A 24,413-nucleotide genomic window follows, 5' to 3' on the forward strand; every position below is an offset into this window, starting at 1 on the left:
TCGGCCCCTCGAGCCTGCTCCGCCATTCAATGAGATCATGGCTGATCTGATTTTTACCTCAACTCCACTTTCCCCGCCCTTTCCCCATATCCTTTGACTCCCTCGCTGATCAAAAATTTGTCTAACTCAGCCTTGAATGTATTCAATGACTCAGCCTCCACAGCTTTTTGGGGTAAAGAATTCCAAAGATTCACGACCCTCTGGGAGAAGAAATTCCTCCTCATCTCTTGAGGAGTGTACATATTACAGAGAGGGAGGTGCTGGAAGTCTTAACGCGCATCAAGGTAGATAAATCTCCGGGACCTGATGAAATGTATCCCAGGACGTTATGGGAGGTTAGGGAGGAAATTGCGGGTCCCCGAGCAGAGATATTTGAATCATCCACCGCTACAGGTGAGGTGCCTGAAGATTGGAGGGTAGCAAATGTTGTGCCTTTGTTTAAGAAGGGCGGCAGGGAAAAGCCTGGGAACTACAGACCAGTGAGCCTGACATCTGTAGTGGGTAAGTTGTTAGAGAGTATTCTGAGGGACAGGATCTACAGGCATTTGGAGAGGCAGGGACTGATTAGGAACAGTCAGCATGGTTTTGTGAGAGGAAAATCATGTCTCATGAATTTGATTGAGTTTTTTGAAGGGGTAACCAAGAAGATAGATGAGGGCTGTGCAGTAGACGTGGTCTACATGGACTTTAGCAAAGCCTTTGACAAGGTACCGCATGGTAGGTTGTTACATAAGGTTAAATCTCACGGGATCCAAGGTGAGGTAGCCAATTGGATACAAAATTGGCTTGACGACAGAAGACAGAGGGTGGTTGTCGAGGGTTGTTTTTCAAACTGGAGGCCTGTGACCAGCGGTGTGCCTCAGGGATCGGTGCTGGGTCCGCTGTTATTTGTTATTTATATTAATGATTTGGATGAGAATTTAGGAGGCATGGTTAGTAAATTTGCAGATGACACCAAGATTGGTGGCATTGTGGACAGTGAAGAAGGTTATCTGGGATTGCAACGGGATCTTGATAAATTGGGCCAGTGGGCCGATGAATGGCAGATGGAGTTTAATTTAGATAAATGTGAGGTGATGCATTTTGGTAGATCGAATCGGGCCAAGACCTACTCCGTTAATGGTAGGGCGTTGGGGAGAGTTATAGAACAAAGAGATCTAGGAGTACAGGTTCATAGCTCCTTGAAAGTGGAGTCACAGGTGGATAGGGTGGTGAAGAAGGCATTCGGCATGCTTGGTTTCATTGGTCAGAACATTGAATGCAGGAGCTGGGATGTCTTGTTGAAGTTGTACAGGGCATTGGTGAGGCCACACTTGGAATACTGTGTACAGTTCTGGTCACCCTATTATAGAAAGGATATTATTAAACTAGAAAGAGTGCAGAAAAGATTTACTAGGATGCTACCGGGACTTGATGGTTTGACTTATAGGGAGAGGTTAGACAGACTGGGACTTTTTTCCCTGGAGAGTAGGAGGTTAAGGGGTGATCTTATAGAAGTCTATAAAATAATGAGGGGCATAGATAAGGTAGATAGTCAAAATCTTTTCCCAAAGGTAGGGAAGTCTATAACGAGGGGGCATAGATTTAAGGTGAGAGGGGAGAGATACAAAAGGGTCCAGAGGGGCAATTTTTTCACTCAAAGGGTGGTGAGTGTCTGGAACGAGCTGCCAGAGGCAGTAGTAGAGGCGGGTACAATTTTGTCTTTTAAAAAGCATTTGGACAGTTACATTCGTAAGATGGGTATCGAGGGATATGGGCCAAGTGCAGGAAATTGGGACTAGCTTAGTGGTATAAACTGGGCGACATGGACATGTTGGGCTGAAGGGCCTGTTTCCATGTTGTAACTTCTATGATTCTATGATTCTATGATTCCCCTGCCTTTATACTCCATCGCCCTTGGTTCTGTGGCTCGGTCCCACACTGGGCACTGTATTTACCCAGTGAGTGATTGATGGGTTCAAATGGGAGACCCTGAAACAGATGACTGGGTGAGTGTTGAGTCCATGGTTTGGCCTGAAACAGACGATCGAGGTTATCACGGGAGACTAAGGGTATCTGCCCACAACGGGCCACCTATCCTAATACCTGGTTGGAGTTGTGACTCTCCAACATGATTCTCACGCACAGAGCGAGTTTGGTCATCGCTCGGGATCCATTCCATTTCAATGGCCCGACCCTTTATCACACATGCTGCTGATTCACTCCGGCCCTCCTAAAGTCATCCAGAAAGCTCGGACTTACTAAATTCGAGGGACTTGAATGACCCAGCGGATGTTTGGCGAGTAAACTTGGTGCTTTATAAACCACCGGGCCAGACTGGCCCACTCGCTCGGTGACCCTCCGTAGATCGATAGCCGTGGCTCCATGTGCTGGTACTTGCTCTCTTCCAGCTCGTGAGAGACTTCCTGTGGAGAACCACACGGAGCATTAAAACTCGACAGGAAGTGTTGATGATGACTAAAAGAAAGGACTTGTGTATCTCCAGCGCCTTTCACCCACCTCAGGACGTCCCGAAGCGTTTTACAACCAACGAAGCACTTTTGAAGCGTGGTCACCGTTGTGATGTGGGAAACGCAGCAGCCAATTTGCGCACAGCAAGATCCCACAAACAGCAATGTGATAAAATGACCAGATGGTTGAGGGATAAATATCGGCCCCAGGACACCGGGGGGAGAACTCCCCCCTGCTCCTCTTCGAAATAGTGGCCGTGAGATCTTTTACGTCCACCTGAGAGGGGCAGACGGGGCCTCGGATTAACGTCTCATCTGAAAGACGGCACCTCCGACAGTGCGGGGCTCCCTCAGTACTGACCCTCCTACAGTGCAGCGCTCCCTCAGTACCGACCCTCCGACAGTGCAGCATTCCCTCAGTACTGACCCTCCGACAGTGCAGCGCTCCCTCAGTACCGACCCTCCGACAATGCAGCGCTCCCTCAGTACTGACCCTCCGACAGTGCAGCGCTCCCTCAGTACTGACCCTCCGACAGTGCAGCGCTCCCTCAGTACTGACCCTCCGACGGTGCAGCGCTCCCTCAGTACTGACCCTCCGACAATGCAGCGCTCCCTCAGTACTGACCCTCCGACAGTGCAGCGCTCCCTCAGTACTGACCCTCCGACAGTGCAGCGCTCCCTCAGTACCGACCCTCCGACAGTGCAGCACTCCCTCAGTACTGACCCTCCGACAGTGCAGCGCTCCCTCAGTACCGACCCTCCGACAGTGCAGCACTCCCTCAGCACTGACCCTCCGACAGTGCAGCACTCCCTGCACGGAATTCCCAATTTTAGCTGTGCCACTGTCCGGTGTAGCCAAGGGTAATCCTCAGGCATCCCCTCCGAGGGAGGATGGGAAGAATTGGAGGAAGAGTCAGCCTGATCGATTCCCACACAGTCCCCAATTTGCCAAGGCTTGTCAGCAGGGAGCAGGTTAAAGATGGTAATTCTCACAGAGAGAACAGCGGGCGGCTCGATACACAGGTGTGACACGCCAACACCATTAGTTTTCCGAAAGTTTATATTTTATTTTCCCCGATCAGTTTTCTCCCTCCTCCCCCGGGGCACAGTTCACAGCGACTGCAGGGCATTGTTCGGGTGTGAGCAGAGAGAGAGAGAGAGTCAGGTGTAGAGAGAGACCACGGAACGACAGGCAACGTCCATTCATCCAGCAAGGAGTCACCGATCAGGAGCAAGAGACCCTGTTCGATACGGGGAGTCACCGATCAGGAGCAGGGACCCTGTTCGATACGGGGAGTCACTGATCAGGAGCAAGAGACCCTGTTCGATACGGGGAGTCACCGATCAGGAGCAAGAGACCCTGTTCGATACGGGGAGTCACCGATCAGGAGCAAGAGACCCTGTTCGATACGGGGAGTCACTGATCAGGAGCAAGAGACCCCGTTCGATACGGGGAGTCACCGATCAGGAGCAAGAGACCCTGTTCGATACGGGGAGTCACCGATCAGGAGCAAGAGACCCTGTTCGATACGGGGAGTCACTGATCAGGAGCAAGAGACCCCGTTCGATACGGGGAGTCACTGATCAGGAGCAGGGACCCTGTTCGATACGGGGAGTCACCGATCAGGAGCAAGAGACCCTGTTCGATACGGGGAGTCACCGATCAGGAGCAAGAGACCCTGTTCGATACGGGGAGTCACCGATCAGGAGCAAGAGACCCTGTTCGATACGGGGAGTCACCGATCAGGAGCAAGAGACCCTGTTCGATACGGGGAGTCACTGATCAGGAGCAAGAGACCCTGTTCGATACGGGGAGTCACCGATCAGGAGCAAGAGACCCTGTTCGATACGGGGAGTCACCGATCAGGAGCAGGGACCCTGTTCGATACGGGGAGTCACCGATCAGGAGCAAGAGACCCTGTTCGATACGGGGAGTCACAGATCAGGAGCAGGGACCCTGTTCGATACGGGGAGTCACCGATCAGGAGCAAGAGACCCTGTTCGATACGGGGAGTCACCGATCAGGAGCAAGAGACCCTGTTCGATACGGGGAGTCACAGATCAGGAGCAGGGACCCTGTTCGATACGGGGAGTCACCGATCAGGAGCAAGAGACCCTGTTCGATACGGGGAGTCACAGATCAGGAGCAGGGACCCTGTTCGATACGGGGAGTCACCGATCAGGAGCAGGGACCCCGCTCGATACGGGGAGTCACCGATCAGGAGCAGGGACCGTGTTCGATACGGGGAGTCACCGATCAGGAGCAGGGACCCTGTTCGATACGGGGAGTCACCGATCAGGAGCAAGAGACCCTGTTCGATACGGGGAGTCACTGATCAGGAGCAAGAGACCCTGTTCGATACGGGGAGTCACTGATCAGGAGCAAGAGACCCTGTTCGATACGGGGAGTCACCGATCAGGAGCAAGAGACCCTGTTCGATACGGGGAGTCACTGATCAGGAGCAAGAGACCCCGTTCGATACGGGAAGTCACTGATCAGGAGCAGGGACCCTGTTCGATACGGGGAGTCACTGATCAGGAGCAGGGACCCTGTTCGATACGGGGAGTCACCGATCAGGAGCAAGAGACCCTGTTCGATACGGGGAGTCACTGATCAGGAGCAAGAGACCCTGTTCGATACGGGGAGACACCGATCAGGAGCAAGAGACCCTGTTCGATACGGGGAGTCACTGATCAGGAGCAGGGACCCTGTTCGATACGGGGAGTCACCGATCAGGAGCAAGAGACCCTGTTCGATACGGGGAGTCACAGATCAGGAGCAGGGACCCTGTTCGATACGGGGAGTCACCGATCAGGAGCAGGGACCCCGCTCGATACGGGGAGTCACCGATCAGGAGCAGGGACCGTGTTCGATACGGGGAGTCACCGATCAGGAGCAGGGACCCTGTTCGATACGGGGAGTCACCGATCAGGAGCAAGAGACCCTGTTCGATACGGGGAGTCACTGATCAGGAGCAAGAGACCCTGTTCGATACGGGGAGTCACTGATCAGGAGCAGGGACCCTGTTCGATACGGGGAGTCACTGATCAGGAGCAAGAGACCCTGTTCGATACGGGGAGTCACTGATCAGGAGCAAGAGACCCTGTTCGATACGGGGAGTCACTGATCAGGAGCAAGAGACCCCGTTCGATACGGGGAGTCACCGATCAGGAGCAGGGACCCTGTTCGATACGGGGAGTCACCGATCAGGAGCAGGGACCCTGTTCGATACGGGGAGTCACCGATCAGGAGTAAGAGACCCTGTTCGATACGGGGAGTCACTGATCAGGAGCAGGGACCCTGTTCGATACGGGGAGTCACTGATCAGGAGCAAGAGACCCTGTTTGATACGGGGAGTCACCGATCAGGAGCAAGAGACCCCGTTCGATACGGGGAGTCACCGATCAGGAGCAGGGACCCTGTTCGATACGGGGAGTCACTGATCAGGAGCAGGGACCCTGTTCGATACGGGGAGTCACCGATCAGGAGCAAGAGACCCTGTTCGATACGGGGAGTCACTGATCAGGAGCAAGAGACCCTGTTCGATACGGTGAGTCACTGATCAGGAGCAAGAGACCCTGTTCGATACGGGGAGTCACTGATCAGGAGCAAGAGACCCTGTTCGATACCGGGAGTCACGGATCAGGAGCAAGAGACCCTGTTCGATACGGGGAGTCACCGATCAGGAGCAAGAGACCCTGTTCGATACGGGGAGTCACTGATCAGGAGCAAGAGACCCTGTTCGATACGGGGAGTCACCGATCAGGAGCAAGAGACCCTGTTCGATACGGGGAGTCACTGATCAGGAGCAAGAGACCCTGTTCGATACGGGGAGTCACCGATCAGGAGCAGGGACCCTGTTCGATACGGGGAGTCACCGATCAGGAGCAGGGACCCTGTTCGATACGGGGAGTCACTGATCAGGAGCAAGAGACCCTGTTCGATACGGGGAGTCACTGATCAGGAGCAAGAGACCCTGTTCGATACGGGGAGTCACCGATCAGGAGCAAGAGACCCTGTTCGATACGGGGAGTCACCGATCAGGAGCAAGAGACCCTGTTCGATACGGGGAGTCACTGATCAGGAGCAAGAGACCCTGTTCGATACGGGGAGTCACTGATCAGGAGCAAGAGACCCTGTTCGATACGGGGAGTCACCGATCAGGAGCAAGAGACCCTGTTCGATACGGGGAGTCACCGATCAGGAGCAAGAGACCCTGTTCGATACGGGGAGTCACTGATCAGGAGCAAGAGACCCTGTTCGATACGGGGAGTCACTGATCAGGAGCAAGAGACCCTGTTCGATACGGGGAGTCACTGATCAGGAGCAGGGACCCTGTTCGATACGGGGAGTCACTGATCAGGAGCAAGAGACCCTGTTCGATACGGGGAGTCACTGATCAGGAGCAGGGACCCTGTTCGATACGGGGAGTCACCGATCAGGAGCAAGAGACCCTGTTCGATACGGGGAGTCACTGATCAGGAGCAAGAGACCCTGTTCGATACGGGGAGTCACTGATCAGGAGCAAGAGACCCCGTTCGATACGGGGAGTCAATGATCAGGAGCAGGGACCCTGTTCGATACGGGGAGTCACTGATCAGGAGCAAGAGACCCTGTTCGATACGGGGAGTCACTGATCAGGAGCAAGAGACCCTGTTCGATACGGGGAGTCACCGATCAGGAGCAAGAGACCCTGTTCGATACGGGGAGTCACCGATCAGGAGCAAGAGACCCTGTTCGATACGGGGAGTCACCGATCAGGAGCAAGGACCCCGTTCGATACGGGGAGTCACTGATCAGGAGCAAGGACCCCGTTCGATACGGGGAGTCACTGATCAGGAGCAGGGACCCTGTTCGACACGGGGAGTCACTGATCAGGAGCAGGGACCCTGTTCGATACGGGGAGTCACTGATCAGGAGCAAGAGACCCTGTTCGATACGGGGAGTCACTGATCAGGAGCAAGAGACCCTGTTCGATACGGGGAGTCACTGATCAGGAGCAAGAGACCCCGTTCGATACGGGGAGTCACTGATCAGGAGCAAGAGACCCTGTTCGATACGGGGAGTCACCGATCAGGAGCAAGAGACCCTGTTCGATACGGGGAGTCACCGATCAGGAGCAAGAGACCCTGTTCGATACGGGGAGTCACTGATCAGGAGCAGGGACCCTGTTCGATACGGGGAGTCACTGATCAGGAGCAAGAGACCCTGTTCGATACGGGGAGTCACTGATCAGGAGCTGGGACCCTGTTCGATACGGGGAGTCACCGATCAGGAGCAAGAGACCCTGTTCGATACGGGGAGTCACCGATCAGGAGCAAGAGACCCTGTTCGATACGGGGAGTCACCGATCAGGATCAGGGACCCTGTTCGATACGGGGAGTCACTGATCAGGAGCAAGAGACCCCGTTCGATACGGGGAGTCACTGATCAGGAGCAAGAGACCCTGTTCGATACGGGGAGTCACCGATCAGGAGCAAGAGACCCTGTTCGATACGGGGAGTCACCGATCAGGAGCAAGAGACCCTGTTCGATACGGGGAGTCACCGATCAGGAGCAGGGACCCTGTTCGATACGGGGAGTCACCGATCAGGAGCAAGAGACCCTGTTCGATACGGGGAGTCACTGATCAGGAGCAGGGACCCTGTTCGATACGGGGAGTCACCGATCAGGAGCAGGGACCCTGTTCGATACGGGGAGTCACTGATCAGGAGCAAGAGACCCTGTTCGATACGGGGAGTCACCGATCAGGAGCAAGAGACCCTGTTCGATACGGGGAGTCACCGATCAGGAGCAAGAGACCCCGTTCGATACGGGGAGTCACCGATCAGGAGCAAGAGACCCTGTTCGATACGGGGAGTCACCGATCAGGAGCAGGGACCCTGTTCGATACGGGGAGTCACCGATCAGGAGCAAGAGACCCTGTTCGATACGGGGAGTCACTGATCAGGAGCAGGGACCCTGTTCGATACGGGGAGTCACTGATCAGGAGCAGGGACCCTGTTCGATACGGGGAGTCACTGATCAGGAGCAAGAGACCCTGTTCGATACGGGGAGTCACTGATCAGGAGCAAGAGACCCTGTTCGATACGGGGAGTCACTGATCAGGAGCAAGAGACCCTGTTCGATACGGGGAGTCACTGATCAGGAGCAAGAGACCCTGTTCGATACGGGGAGTCACTGATCAGGAGCAAGAGACCCTGTTCGATACGGGGAGTCACTGATCAGGAGCAAGAGACCCTGTTCGATACGGGGAGTCACCGATCAGGAGCAAGAGACCCTGTTCGATACGGGGAGTCACTGATCAGGAGCAAGAGACCCTGTTCGATACGGGGAGTCACTGATCAGGAGCAAGAGACCCTGTTCGATACGGGGAGTCACTGATCAGGAGCAAGAGACCCTGTTCGATACGGGGAGTCACTGATCAGGAGCGGGGACCCTGTTCGATACGGGGAGTCACTGATCAGGAGCAAGAGACCCTGTTCGATACGGGGAGTCACTGATCAGGAGCAAGAGACCCTGTTCGATACGGGGAGTCACTGATCAGGAGCAAGGGACCCTGTTCGATACGGGGAGTCACCGATCAGGAGCAAGAGACCCTGTTCGATACGGGGAGTCACCGATCAGGAGCAAGAGACCCTGTTCGATACGGGGAGTCACTGATCAGGAGCAAGAGACCCTGTTCGATACGGGGAGTCACTGATCAGGAGCAAGAGACCCTGTTCGATACGGGGAGTCACTGATCAGGAGCAAGAGACCCTGTTCGATACGGGGAGTCACTGATCAGGAGCAGGGACCCTGTTCGATACGGGGAGTCACTGATCAGGAGCAGAGACCCTGTTCGATACGGGGAGTCACCGATCAGGAGCAAGAGACCCTGTTCGATACGGGGAGTCACTGATCAGGAGCAAGAGACCCTGTTCGATACGGGGAGTCACTGATCAGGAGCAAGAGACCCTGTTCGATACGGGGAGTCACTGATCAGGAGCAAGAGACCCTGTTCGATACGGGGAGTCACTGATCAGGAGCAAGAGACCCTGTTCGATACGGGGAGTCACTGATCAGGAGCAAGAGACCCTGTTCGATACGGGGAGTCACTGATCAGGAGCAGAGACCCTGTTCGATACGGGGAGTCACCGATCAGGAGCAAGAGACCCTGTTCGATACGGGGAGTCACCGATCAGGAGCAGGGACCCTGTTCGATACGGGGAGTCACCGATCAGGAGCAGGGACCCTGTTCGATACGGGGAGTCACTGATCAGGAGCAAGAGACCCTGTTCGATACGGGGAGTCACCGATCAGGAGCAGGGACCCTGTTCGATACGGGGAGTCACTGATCAGGAGCAAGAGACCCTGTTCGATACGGGGAGTCACCGATCAGGAGCAAGAGACCCTGTTCGATACGGGGAGTCACTGATCAGGAGCAAGAGACCCCGTTCGATACGGGAAGTCACTGATCAGGAGCAGGGACCCTGTTCGATACGGGGAGTCACTGATCAGGAGCAGGGACCCTGTTCGATACGGGGAGTCACCGATCAGGAGCAAGAGACCCTGTTCGATACGGGGAGTCACTGATCAGGAGCAAGAGACCCTGTTCGATACGGGGAGACACCGATCAGGAGCAAGAGACCCTGTTCGATACGGGGAGTCACTGATCAGGAGCAAGAGACCCTGTTCGATACGGGGAGTCACTGATCAGGAGCAGGGACCCTGTTCGATACGGGGAGTCACCGATCAGGAGCAAGAGACCCTGTTCGATACGGGGAGTCACCGATCAGGAGCAAGAGACCCTGTTCGATACGGGGAGTCACTGATCAGGAGCAGGGACCCTGTTCGATACGGGGAGTCACTGATCAGGAGCAAGAGACCCTGTTCGATACGGGGAGTCACCGATCAGGAGCAGGGACCCTGTTCGATACGGGGAGTCACCGATCAGGAGCAAGAGACCCTGTTCGATACGGGGAGTCACTGATCAGGAGCAGGGACCCTGTTCGATACGGGGAGTCACCGATCAGGAGCAAGAGACCCTGTTCGATACGGGGAGTCACCGATCAGGAGCAAGAGACCCTGTTCGATACGGGGAGTCACCGATCAGGAGCAAGAGACCCTGTTCGATACGGGGAGTCACTGATCAGGAGCAAGAGACCCTGTTCGATACGGGGAGTCACCGATCAGGAGCAAGAGACCCTGTTCGATACGGGGAGTCACTGATCAGGAGCAAGAGACCCCGTTCGATACGGGGAGTCACCGATCAGGAACAAGAGACCCTGTTCGATACGGGGAGTCACCGATCAGGAGCAAGAGACCCTGTTCGATACGGGGAGTCACTGATCAGGAGCAAGAGACCCTGTTCGATATGGGGAGTCACTGATCAGGAGCAAGAGACCCCGTTCGATACGGGGAGTCACCGATCAGGAGCAGGGACCCTGTTCGATACGGGGAGTCACTGATCAGGAGCAAGAGACCCTGTTCGATACGGGGAGTCACTGATCAGGAGCAAGAGACCCTGTTCGATACGGGGAGTCACCGATCAGGAGCAAGAGACCCTGTTCGATACGGGGAGTCACCGATCAGGAGCAGGGACCCTGTTCGATACGGGGAGTCACTGATCAGGAGCAAGAGACCCTGTTCGATACGGGGAGTCACTGATCAGGAGCAAGAGACCCTGTTCGATACGGGGAGTCACCGATCAGGAGCAAGAGACCCTGTTCGATACGGGGAGTCACCGATCAGGAGCAAGAGACCCCGTTCGATACGGGGAGTCACTGATCAGGAGCAGGGACCCCGTTCGATCATTTCTCATGTGCCATCTGAAGGCTGATCAGACGGAGATTGGAGAGCTCTGGAGATGAATTCTGGGCCTGTCGGGCTGCAACATTTGCTCGCTCGACCTTCAATCAGTATTAACTGAAAGATGTCAAGGCCTTAGAGAAGGTACAGAGGAGATTTACTAGAATGGTTCCAGGGACGAGGGACCTCAGTTATGTGGAGAGACTGGAGAAGCTGGGATTGTTCTCCTTAGAGCAGAGAAGGTTGAGGGGAGATTTAATAGAGGTGTTCAAAATTCTGAAGGGTTTTGATAGAGTAAATAAGGAGAAACTGTTTCCAGTGGCAGAAGGGTCGGTAACCAGAGGACACAGATTTAAGATAATTGGAAAAAGAACCAGAGGGGGAGATGAGGAGATGCCTGAAAGGGCGGTGGAAGCATATTCAATAATAACTTTCAAAAGGTAACTGGATAAATACTTGAAAAGGAAAAATTTACAGGGCTCTGGGGAAAGAGCAGGGGGCAGTGGGACTAATTGGATAGCTCTTTCCAAAGAGCCGGCACAGACTCGGTGGGCCGAACGGCCTCCTCCTGTGCTGTATTATTCAATGACTCTATGACGGGAGGCCGCTGACTCCCGGGGAACAGACTGTCCCCTTAATTCCATTCTTGTCCCCTCTCACGCGGCCTCTCTTCATTCTCCGATCCGTAAAGTGCTACGATCTCCCTGTTTCCCGACGCTGGGAATGTGACGTAGACGCAGGTTGTACTCGTCAGGACGTTTGCCCCCTCCCGCCTTCGGGCGTCGGGGTCAGCGGGACAAGGGAGACGGGGAGGTGGGGGGGGGGAAAAAACGCAACAATAAAAAGGGGAAATTTCCCCAAAACGCCCCCCATAAAGGTGGCGGTTAAAATAGCTGGTTTAAATAAAAGGAAAAATGTATTTAAACCGCACAAGGCAAAACCGAAATATCAACGACTGGACTGTGTGTATTGCTGCTCTGTGGTTTTCAGGTTCATATTGAGATATTTTAATTACGACACAGAGTGTCCAAACACTCCTCCAATCAACACACCTTGATAATGCGAGCAAAGTACTCTCCTTGCATGTAATTGTCGGTCTTCAGGTAAAGGTCCCTCAGTTCACTGGCACCAACTGGATTGTACTTTGCGTTGAATTTATCAAATCGATGAAAAGTCTGACGGCCCTAGAGGAGAAATTATTCTTCTTCGGTTAACTTTCTTCGATGCAAATTTATTATGGGAGTACAAATACAAAAAAAAAATCAAGTTCAAAGAATCACAAGAACGATGGAGCGATAGGAGAAGGCCATTCGGGCCATCGGGCCTGTGCTGGCTCTTTGAAAGAGCTGTCCAATTAGTCCCACTTCCCCCCTGCTCTTTCCCCATCGCCCTTAATTTTTCACCTTTAAGTATTTATCCAATTCCCTTTTTGAAAGTTATTATTGAATCTGCTTCCCCCGCCCTTTCAGGCAGCGCGTTCTAGATCAGAACAACTCGCTGCGTAAAAATAAATTTCTCCTCATCTCCCCCTCTGGCTTTTTTGCCAATTATTTTAAACCTGCGTCCTCTGGTTACCGACCCTCCTGCCACTGGAAACAGTTTCTCCTTATTCACTCTATCAAAACCCCTCATGATTTTGAACACCTCGATTAAATCTCCCCTTAACCTTCTCTGTCCCAAGGAGAACAATCCCAGCTTCTCCAGTCTCTCCACGTAACTGAAGTCCCTCATCCCTGGCACCATTCGAGTAAATCTCCTCCGCACCCCCTCTCGAAGACTGCTTTTAATTTCCAAAGCTTTCCTTTTACCTCTGGGCCCAGACGGACAAGTTCCGTCTTCTCTCCCTGGCAACGTACTGTGAGTTTGTGCAGGCTATCTCTTTTGGCCGAGTTTTTGGTCACCTGTCCTAACATCTCCTTCTGTGCCTCGGGGTCAAATTTTTGTTTGATAATCGCTCCTGTGAGGCGCCTCGGGACGTTTTACTACGTTAAGGGCGCTATATAAATGCAGGTTGTTGCAATAAACACAATGACAAAAGTAGATAATCGGAATCAAAGGCTCTCACTGCGTGTACGTCCAGCGAGTCGACCGTTAGATCGTAAGGTTCCATGTTGAGACTCGCAAACACCTCTCTCAGGGTCATCTTACACCCTTTCTTCTCCAGCACAATGCGATCGGCCTCGTTCTTGTTCGTCTGCTGAATAAATCTCAGCAGATGTTTCTGACTCATGCAGGCAGCAGCGTGGATGTGTGTATCCACCTGCAGTGGGAGAGTCATGGTTAGACTTAGGAGAACAACAAAACAGGGAAAATTTTCAGGCACGAAACAAATTATTACAAACACCATTAATTACAGCAACAGCAAACCAGGGGTGTTATTACATCGAATGTACAGCACAGAAACAGGCCATTCGGCCCGACTGGTCCGTGCTGGTGTTTATGCTCCACACGAGCCTCCTCCCTCCCTGCTTCATCTCACCCGATCAGCATATCCTTCTATTCCTTTCTCCCTCATGTGTTTATCCAGCTTCCCCTTAAATGCGTCTACACTATTCGTCTCAACTACTCCTTGTGGGAGCGAGTTCCACATTCTCACCACTCTCTGGGTAAAGAAGTTTCTCCTGAATTCCCTATTGGATTTATTAGTGACTATCTTATATTTATGGCCCATGGTTCTGGTCTCCCCCACAAGTGAAAACATCTTCTCTACGTCTACCCCATCAAACCCTTTCATAATCTTAAAGATCTCTATCAGGTCACCCCTCATCCTTCTCTTTTGCAGAGAAAAGAGCCCCAGCCTGTTCAATCTTTCCTGATAGTTAAAACCTCTCAGTTCTGGTATCATCCCAGTAAATCTTTTTTGCACCTTCTCCAGTGCCTTAAGAAAAGACATACTTGCTCTCGAGGCAGTACAAAGAAGGTTCACTCGGTTAATCCCGGGGATGAGGGGGCGGACATATGAGGAGAGGTTGAGTAGATTGGGACTCGACTCATTGGAGTTCAGAAGAATGAGAGGCGATCTTATTGAAACATATAAGATTGTGAAGGGGCTTGATCGGGTGGATGCGGTAAGGATGTTCCCAAGGATGGGTGAAACTAGAACTAGGCATAATCTTAGAATAAGGGGCTGCTCTTTCAAAACTGAGATGAGGAGAAACTTCATCACTCAGAGGGTAGTAGGTCTGTGGAATTTGCTGCCCCAGGAAGCTGTGGAAGCTACATCATTAAATAAATTTAAAACAGAAATAGACAGTTTCCTGGAAGTAAAGGGAATTAGGGGTTACGGGGAGCGGGCAGGAAATTGGACACGAATTTAGATTTGAGGTTAGGATCAGATCAGCCATGATCTTATTGAATGGCGGAGCAGGCTCGAGGGGCCGATTGGCCGACTCCTGCTCCTATTTCTTATGTTCTATATCCTCTATATTATATTTGCTTAAGTGTGAATACAGCAGTCATAGAAAAAACTTGCAATGATAGAGTCCTTTACAGTCAGGGGTCAGTTTAATGTAAGGCCAGGGGGTGCATCAGTGCTACAGGTAGGAATGGGATCGCGAGATCTCACAGGACACAGCAGAAAAATACTTGTTGCAGGTCCCTCGTCCCAAAGAAAGAACGAACTTGCATTTATATAGCGCCTTTCACATCCTCAGGACGTCCCAAAGAGCTTTACAGCCAATTAAGTACTTTTGAAGTGTAGTCACTGTTGTAATGTAGGAAATGCGGCAGCCAATTTGCGCACAGCAAGATCCCACAAACAGCAATGTGATAAATGAACAGATAATCTGTTTTAGTGATTTTGATCGAGGGATAAATATTGTCCCCAGGACACCAGGGAGAACTCCCCCCTGCATTTCTTCAAAATAGTGGCCGTGGGATCTTTTACATCCACCTGAGAGGGCAGACGGAGCCTCGGTCTAACGTCTCATCCAAAAGATAGCCCCTCCGACAGTGCAGCGCTCCCTCAGTACTGACCCTCCGACAGTGCGGCGCTCCCTCAGTACTGACCCTCCGACAGTGCGGCGCTCCCTCAGTACTGACCCTCCGACAGTGCGGCGCTCCCTCAGTACTGACCCTCCGACAGTGCGGCGCTCCCTCAGTACTGACCCTCCGACAGTGCGGCACTCCCTCAGTACTGACCCTCCGACAGTGCGGCGCTCCCTCAGTACTGACCCTCCGACAGTGCGGCGCTCCCTCAGTACTGACCCTCCGACAGTGCGGCGCTCCCTCAGTACTGACCCTCCGACAGTGCGGCACTCCCTCAGTACTGACCCTCCGACAGTGCAGCACTCCCTCAGTACTGACCCTGACAGTGCAGCACTCCCTCAGCACTGACCCTGACAGTGCAGCACTCCCTCAGCACTGACCCTCCGACAGTGCAGCACTCCCTCAGTACTGACCCTCCGACAGTGCGGCACTCCCTCAGTACTGACCCTCCGACAGTGCGGCGCTCCCTCAGCACTGACCCTCCGACAGTGCGGCACTCCCTCAGTACTGACCCTCCGACAGTGCGGCACTCCCTCAGTACTGACCCTCCGACAGTGCGGCGCTCCCTCAGTACTGCACTGGGAGGGTCAGCCTGGATTTTGTGCTCAAGTCTCTGCAGTGGGACTCGAACTCACGACTTTCTGACTCAGGAGGGGGGAGAGAGAGAGAGAGAGAGACCCACTGAGCCATGACACTGACACTGAGGATGCCCATTAACCTTTCAGGATACCCTGGTTGTTGAGCTCATTATCTTTTGGTTGGGAGAATTTCTGCATTCCCATGTTGGTCGCATTTATCGGGAATTTGGGCACGGAGGTTAGTGGATAATCTGGCAGCTCTTTCTGATCTCAGAGCCTGAATTCCTGAGAGACGCTCCCAGCCACAAAGCTGCACAGCAGGAGAACAAATTCCTGGACCCCCTCGGACTCAGCACTTCCTCCGGAGGGAAATGTTTTTTGAGGAATTTCCGTGGATCTAATCCCACTGGTGCTCTCAATGAACCCGGGGCGGGAAGGAGGTGGATTGACTGCTCCCTCGTCAATTCCCAATCTCAGCCAGGACTCTTGTATCGGCTCCTTGCCCACAGAGAAGGGGATATTCTCGCCCGCCTGTGGGACTCGTGGGCTCCCCTCCCTGCTCCCAGTCGAGCGGGAGTCTGCCACCGAGAGACAGCCTGCTCAAACGGCAGAAAATGAGGCGAAAATGGAAGAAAATAATCAGAAAGAAATGACATCCAACGTCCCCCTCTGTAGACGGAGCTCGGTCCCCATTTTCCCCTCTCTGTAGACGGAGCTCAGTCCCCATTTTCCCCCTCTGTGTAGACGGAGCTCAGTCCCCATTTCCCCCTCTGTAGACGGAGCTCAGTCCCCATTTTCCCCCTCTGTGTAGACGGAGCTCAGTCCCCATTTTCCCCCTCTGTGTAGACGGAGCTCAGTCCCCATTTCCCCCTCTCTGTAGACGGAGCTCGGTCCCCATTTCCCCCTCTCTGTAGACGGAGCTCGGTCCCCATTTCCCCCTCTCTGTGTAGACGGAGCTCAGTCCCCATTTCCCCCTCTCTGTGTAGACGGAGCTCGGTCCTCATTTCCCCCTCTCTGTAGACGGAGCTCAGTCCCCATTTCCCCCTCTCTGTAGACGGAGCTCGGTCCCCATTTCCCCCTCTCTGTGTAGACGGAGCTCGGTCCCCATTTCCCCCTCGCTGTAGACGGAGCTCGGTCCCCATTTCCCCCTCTCTGTGTAGACGGAGCTCAGTCCCCATTTCCCCCTCTCTGTAGACGGAGCTCGGTCCCCATTTCCCCCTCTCTGTGTAGACGGAGCTCAGTCCCCATTTCCCCCTCGCTGTAGACGGAGCTCGGTCCCCATTTCCCCCTCTCTGTGTAGACGGAGCTCAGTCCCCATTTCCCCCTCTCTGTAGACGGAGCTCAGTCCCCATTTCCCCCCTCTGTAGACGGAGCTCGGTCCCCATTTCCCCCTCTCTGTGTAGACGGAGCTCAGTCCCCATTTCCCCCTCGCTGTAGACGGAGCTCGGTCCCCATTTCCCCCTCTCTGTGTAGACGGAGCTCAGTCCCCATTTCCCCCTCTCTGTGTAGACGGAGCTCGGTCCCCATTTCCCCCTCTCTGTGTAGACGGAGCTCGGTCCCCATTCCCCCCTCTGTGTACACAGAGCTCAGTCCCCATTTCCCCCTTTCTGTAGACAGATCCCGGTCCCCATTTCCCCCACTCTGTAGACGGAGCTGAGTCCCCATTTTCCCCCTCTCTGTAGACGGAGCTCGGTCCCCATTTCCCCCTCTGTAGACAGAGCTCGGTCCCCATTTCCCCCTCTGTAGAGTCATAGAGTTAGAGTCATAGAGTTGTACAGCACGGATAGAGGCCCTTCGGCCCATCGTGTCCGCGCCGGCCATCAGCCGGAGCTCAGTCCCCATTTCCCCCTCTGTAGACGGAGCTCAGTCCCCATTTTCCCCCTCTGTGTAGACGGAGCTCAGTCCCCATTTCCCCCTCTGTGTAGACGGAGCTCAGTCCCCATTTCCCCCTCTGTGTAGACGGAGCTCGGTCCCCATTTCCCCTCTGTGTAGACGGAGCTCAGTCCCCATTTCCCCCTCTGTAGACGGAGCTCAGTCCCCATTTCCCCATCTCTGTAGACGGAGCTCAGTCCCCATTTTCCCCCTCTGTGTAGACGGAGCTCAGTCCCCATTTCCCCCTCTCTGTAGACGGAGCTCAGTCCCCATTTCCCCATCTCTGTAGACGGAGCTCGGTCCCCATTTCCCCCCTCTGTAGACGGAGCTCAGTCCCCATTTCCCCCTCTCTGTAGACGGAGCTCAGTCCCCATTTCCCCCTCTCTGTAGACGGAGCTCGGTCCCCATTTCCCCCTCTCTGTAGACGGAGCTCAGTCCCCATTTCCCCATCTCTGTAGACGGAGCTCGGTCCCCATTTCCCCCCTCTGTAGACGGAGCTCAGTCCCCATTTCCCCCCTCTCTGTAGACGGAGCTGAGTCCCCATTTCCCCCTCTCTGTAGACGGAGCTCAGTCCCCATTTCCCCCCTCTCTGTAGACGGAGCTCAGTCCCCATTTCCCGCTTTCTGTAGACGGAGCTCAGTCCCCATTTCCCCCTCTCTGTAGACGGAGCTCGGTCCCCATTTCCCCCTCTCTGTAGACGGAGCTCAGTCCCCATTTCCCCCTCTCTGTAGACGGAGCTCGGTCCCCATTTCCCCCTCTCTGTAGACGGAGCTCGGTCCCCATTTCCCCCTCTCTGTAGACAGAGCTCGGTCCCCATTTCCCCCTCTCTGTAGACGGAGCTCGGTCCCCATTTCCCCCTCTGTAGACAGAGCTCGGTCCCCATTTCCCCCTCTGTAGAGTCATAGAGTTAGAGTCATAGAGTTATACAGCACGGATAGAGGCCCTTCGGCCCATCGTGTCCGCGCCGGCCATCAGCCGGAGCTCAGTCCCCATTTCCCCCTCTGTAGACGGAGCTCAGTCCCCATTTTCCCCCTCTGTGTAGACGGAGCTCAGTCCCCATTTCCCCATCTCTGTAGACGGAGCTCAGTCCCCATTTCCCCCTCTCTGTAGACGGAGCTCAGTCCCCATTTCCCCCTCTCTGTAGACGGAGCTCAGTCCCCATTTTCCCCCTCTCTGTAGACGGAGCTCAGTCCCCATTTCCCCCCTCTGTAGACGGAGCTCGGTCCCCATTTCCCCCCTCTCTGTAGACGGAGCTCGGTCCCCATTTCCCCCTCTCTGTAGACGGAGCTCGGTCCCCATTTCCCCTCTCTGTAGACGGAGCTCGGTCCCCATTTCCCCCCTCTGTAGACGGAGCTCAGTCCCCATTTCCCCCTCTCTGTAGACGGAGCTCGGTCCCCATTTCCCCCCTCTGTAGACGGAGCTCAGTCCCCATTTCCCCCTCTCTGTAGACGGAGCTCGGTCCCCATTTCCCCCTCTCTGTAGACAGAGCTCGGTCCCCATTTCCCCCCTCTGTAGACGGAGCTCAGTCCCCATTTCCCCCCTCTGTAGACGGAGCTCAGTCCCCATTTCCCCCTCTGTGTAGACGGAGCTCGGTCCCCATTTCCCCTCTCTGTAGACAGAGCTCGGTCCCCATTTCCCCTCTCTGTAGACGGAGCTCGGTCCCCATTTCCCCCTCTCTGTAGACGGAGCTCAGTCCCCATTTCCCCCTCTCTGTAGACGGAGCTCAGTCCCCATTTCCCCCTCTGTAGACGGAGCTCAGTCCCCATTTCCTCTCTCTGTAGACAGAGCTCGGTCCCCATTTCCCCTCTCTGTAGACGGAGCTCGGTCCCCATTTCCCCTCTCTGTAGACGGAGCTCGGTCCCCATTTCCCCCTCTCTGTAGACGGAGCTCAGTCCCCATTTCCCCCTCTGTAGACGGAGCTCAGTCCCCATTTTCCCCCTCTGTGTAGACGGAGCTCAGTCCCCATTTCCCCCTCTGTGTAGACGGAGCTCAGTCCCCATTTCCCCATCTCTGTAGACGGAGCTCAGTCCCCATTTCCCCCTCTCTGTAGACGGAGCTCAGTCCCCATTTCCCCCTCTCTGTAGACGGAGCTCAGTCCCCATTTTCCCCCTCTCTGTAGACGGAGCTCAGTCCCCATTTCCCCCCTCTGTAGACGGAGCTCGGTCCCCATTTCCCCCCTCTCTGTAGACGGAGCTCGGTCCCCATTTCCCCCTCTCTGTAGACGGAGCTCGGTCCCCATTTCCCCTCTCTGTAGACGGAGCTCGGTCCCCATTTCCCCCCTCTGTAGACGGAGCTCAGTCCCCATTTCCCCCTCTCTGTAGACGGAGCTCGGTCCCCATTTCCCCCCTCTGTAGACGGAGCTCAGTCCCCATTTCCCCCTCTCTGTAGACGGAGCTCGGTCCCCATTTCCCCCTCTCTGTAGACAGAGCTCGGTCCCCATTTCCCCCCTCTGTAGACGGAGCTCAGTCCCCATTTCCCCCCTCTGTAGACGGAGCTCAGTCCCCATTTCCCCCTCTGTGTAGACGGAGCTCGGTCCCCATTTCCCCTCTCTGTAGACAGAGCTCGGTCCCCATTTCCCCTCTCTGTAGACGGAGCTCGGTCCCCATTTCCCCCTCTCTGTAGACGGAGCTCAGTCCCCATTTCCCCCTCTCTGTAGACGGAGCTCAGTCCCCATTTCCCCCTCTGTAGACGGAGCTCAGTCCCCATTTCCCCTCTCTGTAGACAGAGCTCGGTCCCCATTTCCCCTCTCTGTAGACGGAGCTCGGTCCCCATTTCCCCTCTCTGTAGACGGAGCTCGGTCCCCATTTCCCCCTCTCTGTAGACGGAGCTCAGTCCCCATTTCCCCCTCTCTGTAGACGGAGCTCGGTCCCCATTTCCCCCCTCTCTGTAGACGGAGCTCGGTCCCCATTTCCCCCTCTCTGTAGACGGAGCTTATTGCAGTTAGAACACCAAGTACTCACATTTTAGCTGTAAGTTTTAAAATATCCATATGTTTACTGTTTGTAACACTTTAACCCTGGAATGTGACATACAGAGTGTTAACACACAGAGACGGTCAGCAGATCAAAACTAAATATAGACCCAGGGAATCCAAGACATGTTCACTTCATATCAGAAATAGCTTAGTGTCTGTCGGCAAATGTAAAGTGATAGGAAGTTAATTCATCTCCAGCTCAAACCCTAGAAACGTAACAAACAATTAATGCACAGCCCAAGAGCTCACAGACAGCAATGGGACAAATAACCAGTTAATGTGGCTGTCCTGGCCCCATATAGCAATAAATAATGGCCATGAGATCTTTTACATTCACCTGAGAGGGCAGACGAAGCCTTGGTTTAACATACGATCCGAAAGATGGCACCTCTGACAGTGCGGCACTCCCTCAGTACTGACCCTCCGACAGTGCGGCGCTCCCTCAGTACTGACCCTCCGACAGTGCGGCTCTCCCTCAGTACTGACCCTCCGACAGTGCGGCACTCCCTCAGTACTGACCCTCCAACAGTGCGGCTCTCCCTCAGTACTGACCCTCCGACAGTGCGGCACTCCCTCAGTACTGACCCTCCGACAGTGCAGCGCTCCCTCAGTACTGACCCTCCGACAGTGCGGCACTCCCTCAGTACTGACCCTCCAACAGTGCGGCTCTCCCTCAGTACTGACCCTCCGACAGTGCGGCGCTCCCTCAGTACTGACCCTCCGACAGTGCGGCACTCCCTCAGTACTGACCCTCCGACAGTGCGGCATTCCCTCAGTACTGACCCTCCGACAGTGCGGCACTCCCTCAGTACTGACCCTCCGACAGTGCGGCGCTCCCTCAGTACTGACCCTCCGACAGTGCGGCATTCCCTCAGTACTGACCCTCCGACAGTGCAGCGCTCCCTCAGTACTGACCCTCCGACAGTGCAGCGCTCCCTCAGTACTGACCCTCCGACAGTGCGGCACTCCCTCAGTACTGACCCTCCGACAGTGCGGCATTCCCTCAGTACTGACCCTCCGACAGTGCGGCACTCCCTCAGTACTGACCCTCCGACAGTGCGGCGCTCCCTCAGTACTGACCCTCCGACAGTGCGGCATTCCCTCAGTACTGACCCTCCGACAGTGCAGCGCTCCCTCAGTACTGACCCTCCGACAGTGCGGCGCTCCCTCAGTACTGACCCTCCGACAGTGCAGCACTCCCTCAGTACTGACCCTCCGACAGTGCGGCACTCCCTCAGTACTGACCCTCCGACAGTGCGGCGCTCCCTCAGTACTGACCCTCCGACAGTGCAGCGCTCCCTCAGTACTGACCCTCCGACAGTGCGGCGCTCCCTCAGTACTGACCCTCCGACAGTGCGGCGCTCCCTCGGTACTGCACTGGGAGATTCCGCCTGGATTTTGTGCTGGAGTGGGACTCGAATACACGACTTTCTGACTCAGAGGCAAGTGCTGCCCACTGAGCCACGGCTGACACTAAACTGAGATTGTCTGGAAACACTTTGGGACGTCCTGAGTTGATGAAAGGCACTATCTAAATTCAAGTTCTTTCTTTTTCTCTCTTTTCGCATTAATACTAAATAAACAGTAGGAGGGAGAATGCAGTAGATTACAGGAGTTTATAGATCGTAGCGATGCGTTCTCAAATACAGAAAATCATAAATAGATGTGACCTGACACTAATACTTCTTGGATTAGAGGCAGCAGCAACCTGCACAATAATTTAAGGTTCTCTGCTTATTCCCCCACGTAGTTTCTTCGACAGCACCTCCCAAACCCGCGACCTCTACCACCTAGAAGGACAAGAGCAGCAGGCACATGGGAACACCACCACCTGCACGTTCCCCTCCGAGTCACACACCATCCCGACTTGGAAATATATCGGCCGTTCCTTCATCGTCGCTGGGTCAAAATCCTGGAACTCCCTTCCTAACAGCACTGTGGGAGAACCGTCACCACACGGACTGCAGCGGTTCAAGAAGGCGGCTCATCACCACCTTCTCGAGGGCAATTAGGGATGGGCGATAAATGCCGGCCTCGCCAGCGACGCCCACATCCCATGAACGAATAAAAATAAACTTCCATGTCCTCAGGACACCTGGTAAACTGGAAGAGTCCTGTGCACGATGTACCCCAGATACCCTTTGAAGTTCAACCGGGAACAAAGGAAATTTTCTGCTTAATTTATTCTCGGGATGTGGGCATCGCTGGCGAGGCCGGCATTTATTGCCCATCCCCTCGTTGAGAAGGTGGTGGTGAGCCGCCATCTTGATCCGCTGGTGGTTTGACACAACAGAGTGTCTCGCTGGACCACTTCAGAGGGCGGTTAAGAGTCAACCACGCTGGTGAGGAGACTGGAGTCACATGTAGGCCCAGACCGGGTAAGGACGGCAGGTTTCCTTCCCGAAAGGACATCAGTGAACCAGTTGGGTTTTTAAACCACAGCTTTGTGGTCACTGCAGTCTCATCACCTGGCCCCGTGACTGTCAGCACTGTGGTCTAATTATAACCCAAATCCATCTGCCTTAACGGACCACTGATCGAACAAAGCCCACGGGTATCAGGAGTTGCGGCTGACGATCTTGACCCAGATGGCTGTGCAATTAGCCACCATTAACACGTGATATCTAACTGGTCTCACCCCAGCTGCTTTGTCGCTGGGAACTGGCGTATTGGCATTAAAATAACGTGCCCAGACCGGGGTTGTTTCTTGAAGCGAATCTGATTTTAGACAACATACAAATGCAGCGTGGACAGAACATGCACTGTGTCACAACCCGGCTCGGGTGAATAGATGCAGCCCAGCACTCTGCAACTCACTGTGCATCAGTTAAAAGAATTTGAGAATAGGACAGAGTGTCTGGAGGAAGGGAGTCATTTTTGAAAAATGCTTACAAAAAAAATTGAGGACAGTTCCCACCCCGAAAATCACTACACGGCTCCTTACTGAATAAAGCAAGGGGCCTGCTCCAGGCTGGAGTTTAAACAGAATTGCATATTCCATGTACAGCACAGGCCGTTCAGCCCATCAGGTCCATGCCGGTGTTTATGCTCCACACGAGCCTCGTCTCACCCCCATCAGCGTATCCTTCCGTTCCTTTCTCCCTCGTGTGTTTATCCAGCTTCCCCTTAAATGCACCTCTGCTATCGGAAGGTAAGAAACGGGAGCAGGAGTGGGCCATTCGGCCCCTCGAGCCTGCTCCGCGGTTCAGTCAGATCACGGCTGATCTTCGGCCTCAACTCCACTTTCCCGCCCGATCCCCATATCCCTTGTTCACCTCGACCACTCCTCGTGGGAGCGAGTTCCGCCTCCTGACCGCTGTCTGGGTGAAGAGGTTTCTCCTGAATTCCCTATCGGATTTATTGGCGATTGTCTTATATTCAGACCGGGTGCAACTGTCGCAAGAACAGAGTTTGGAACTCCTCAAAAGGACGACAGCTCCTCTTTGCCCGTCGCAGGTAATTACTGCGGCGAGGACAACCGACTTGCTTCTCTCTCTCTCTCTCTCTCTCTCTGCTTTCCTCACCTTCCTGACGTTGTAGAAGTCCCGATGGGGCACGCCCTTCAGCTCCCGGAGCTCTGCCATCTCGTTCAACATCTCGTGCAGGTAGAACTTTGACCCCAAGAAGTTCAGCCTCCGGTGACAGTAAGTCTTCCTGTTGAAAGGGAGTTCGATTAGAGACGGATGGATCAGCTGCCCGACTGAACTCCCGTCTTGCACGACTCAACGGTTGAACGAATGAAAACCCCTCGAATCAAATAA

At 54.3% G+C, this 24,413-nt stretch overlaps 1 protein-coding gene across 6 annotated transcripts in view; it reads right to left on the reverse strand.

Annotated features, from left to right (window-relative positions):
• ampd3a (adenosine monophosphate deaminase 3a) overlaps positions 1–24,413 on the reverse strand; it is an 85,570-nt gene that overhangs the window by 25,102 nt on the left and 36,055 nt on the right. For 5 of the 6 annotated variants that reach the window (XM_067994262.1, XM_067994261.1, XM_067994259.1 and 2 more), the window contains exons 6-9: positions 24,177–24,306; positions 13,307–13,501; positions 12,294–12,425; positions 2,242–2,405 (exon numbers count right to left, since the gene is read on the reverse strand). In XM_067994262.1, the coding sequence (XP_067850363.1) occupies positions 2,242–2,405; positions 12,294–12,425; positions 13,307–13,501; positions 24,177–24,306 (621 nt within the window). The remainder of the gene's footprint in view (positions 1–2,241; positions 2,406–12,293; positions 12,426–13,306; positions 13,502–24,176; positions 24,307–24,413) is intronic. The other variant, XM_067994260.1, reaches the window with a different exon arrangement.

Source organism: Heptranchias perlo, chromosome 12 (assembly GCF_035084215.1).
Source record: "Heptranchias perlo isolate sHepPer1 chromosome 12, sHepPer1.hap1, whole genome shotgun sequence".
Taxonomy (NCBI): domain Eukaryota; kingdom Metazoa; phylum Chordata; class Chondrichthyes; order Hexanchiformes; family Hexanchidae; genus Heptranchias; species Heptranchias perlo.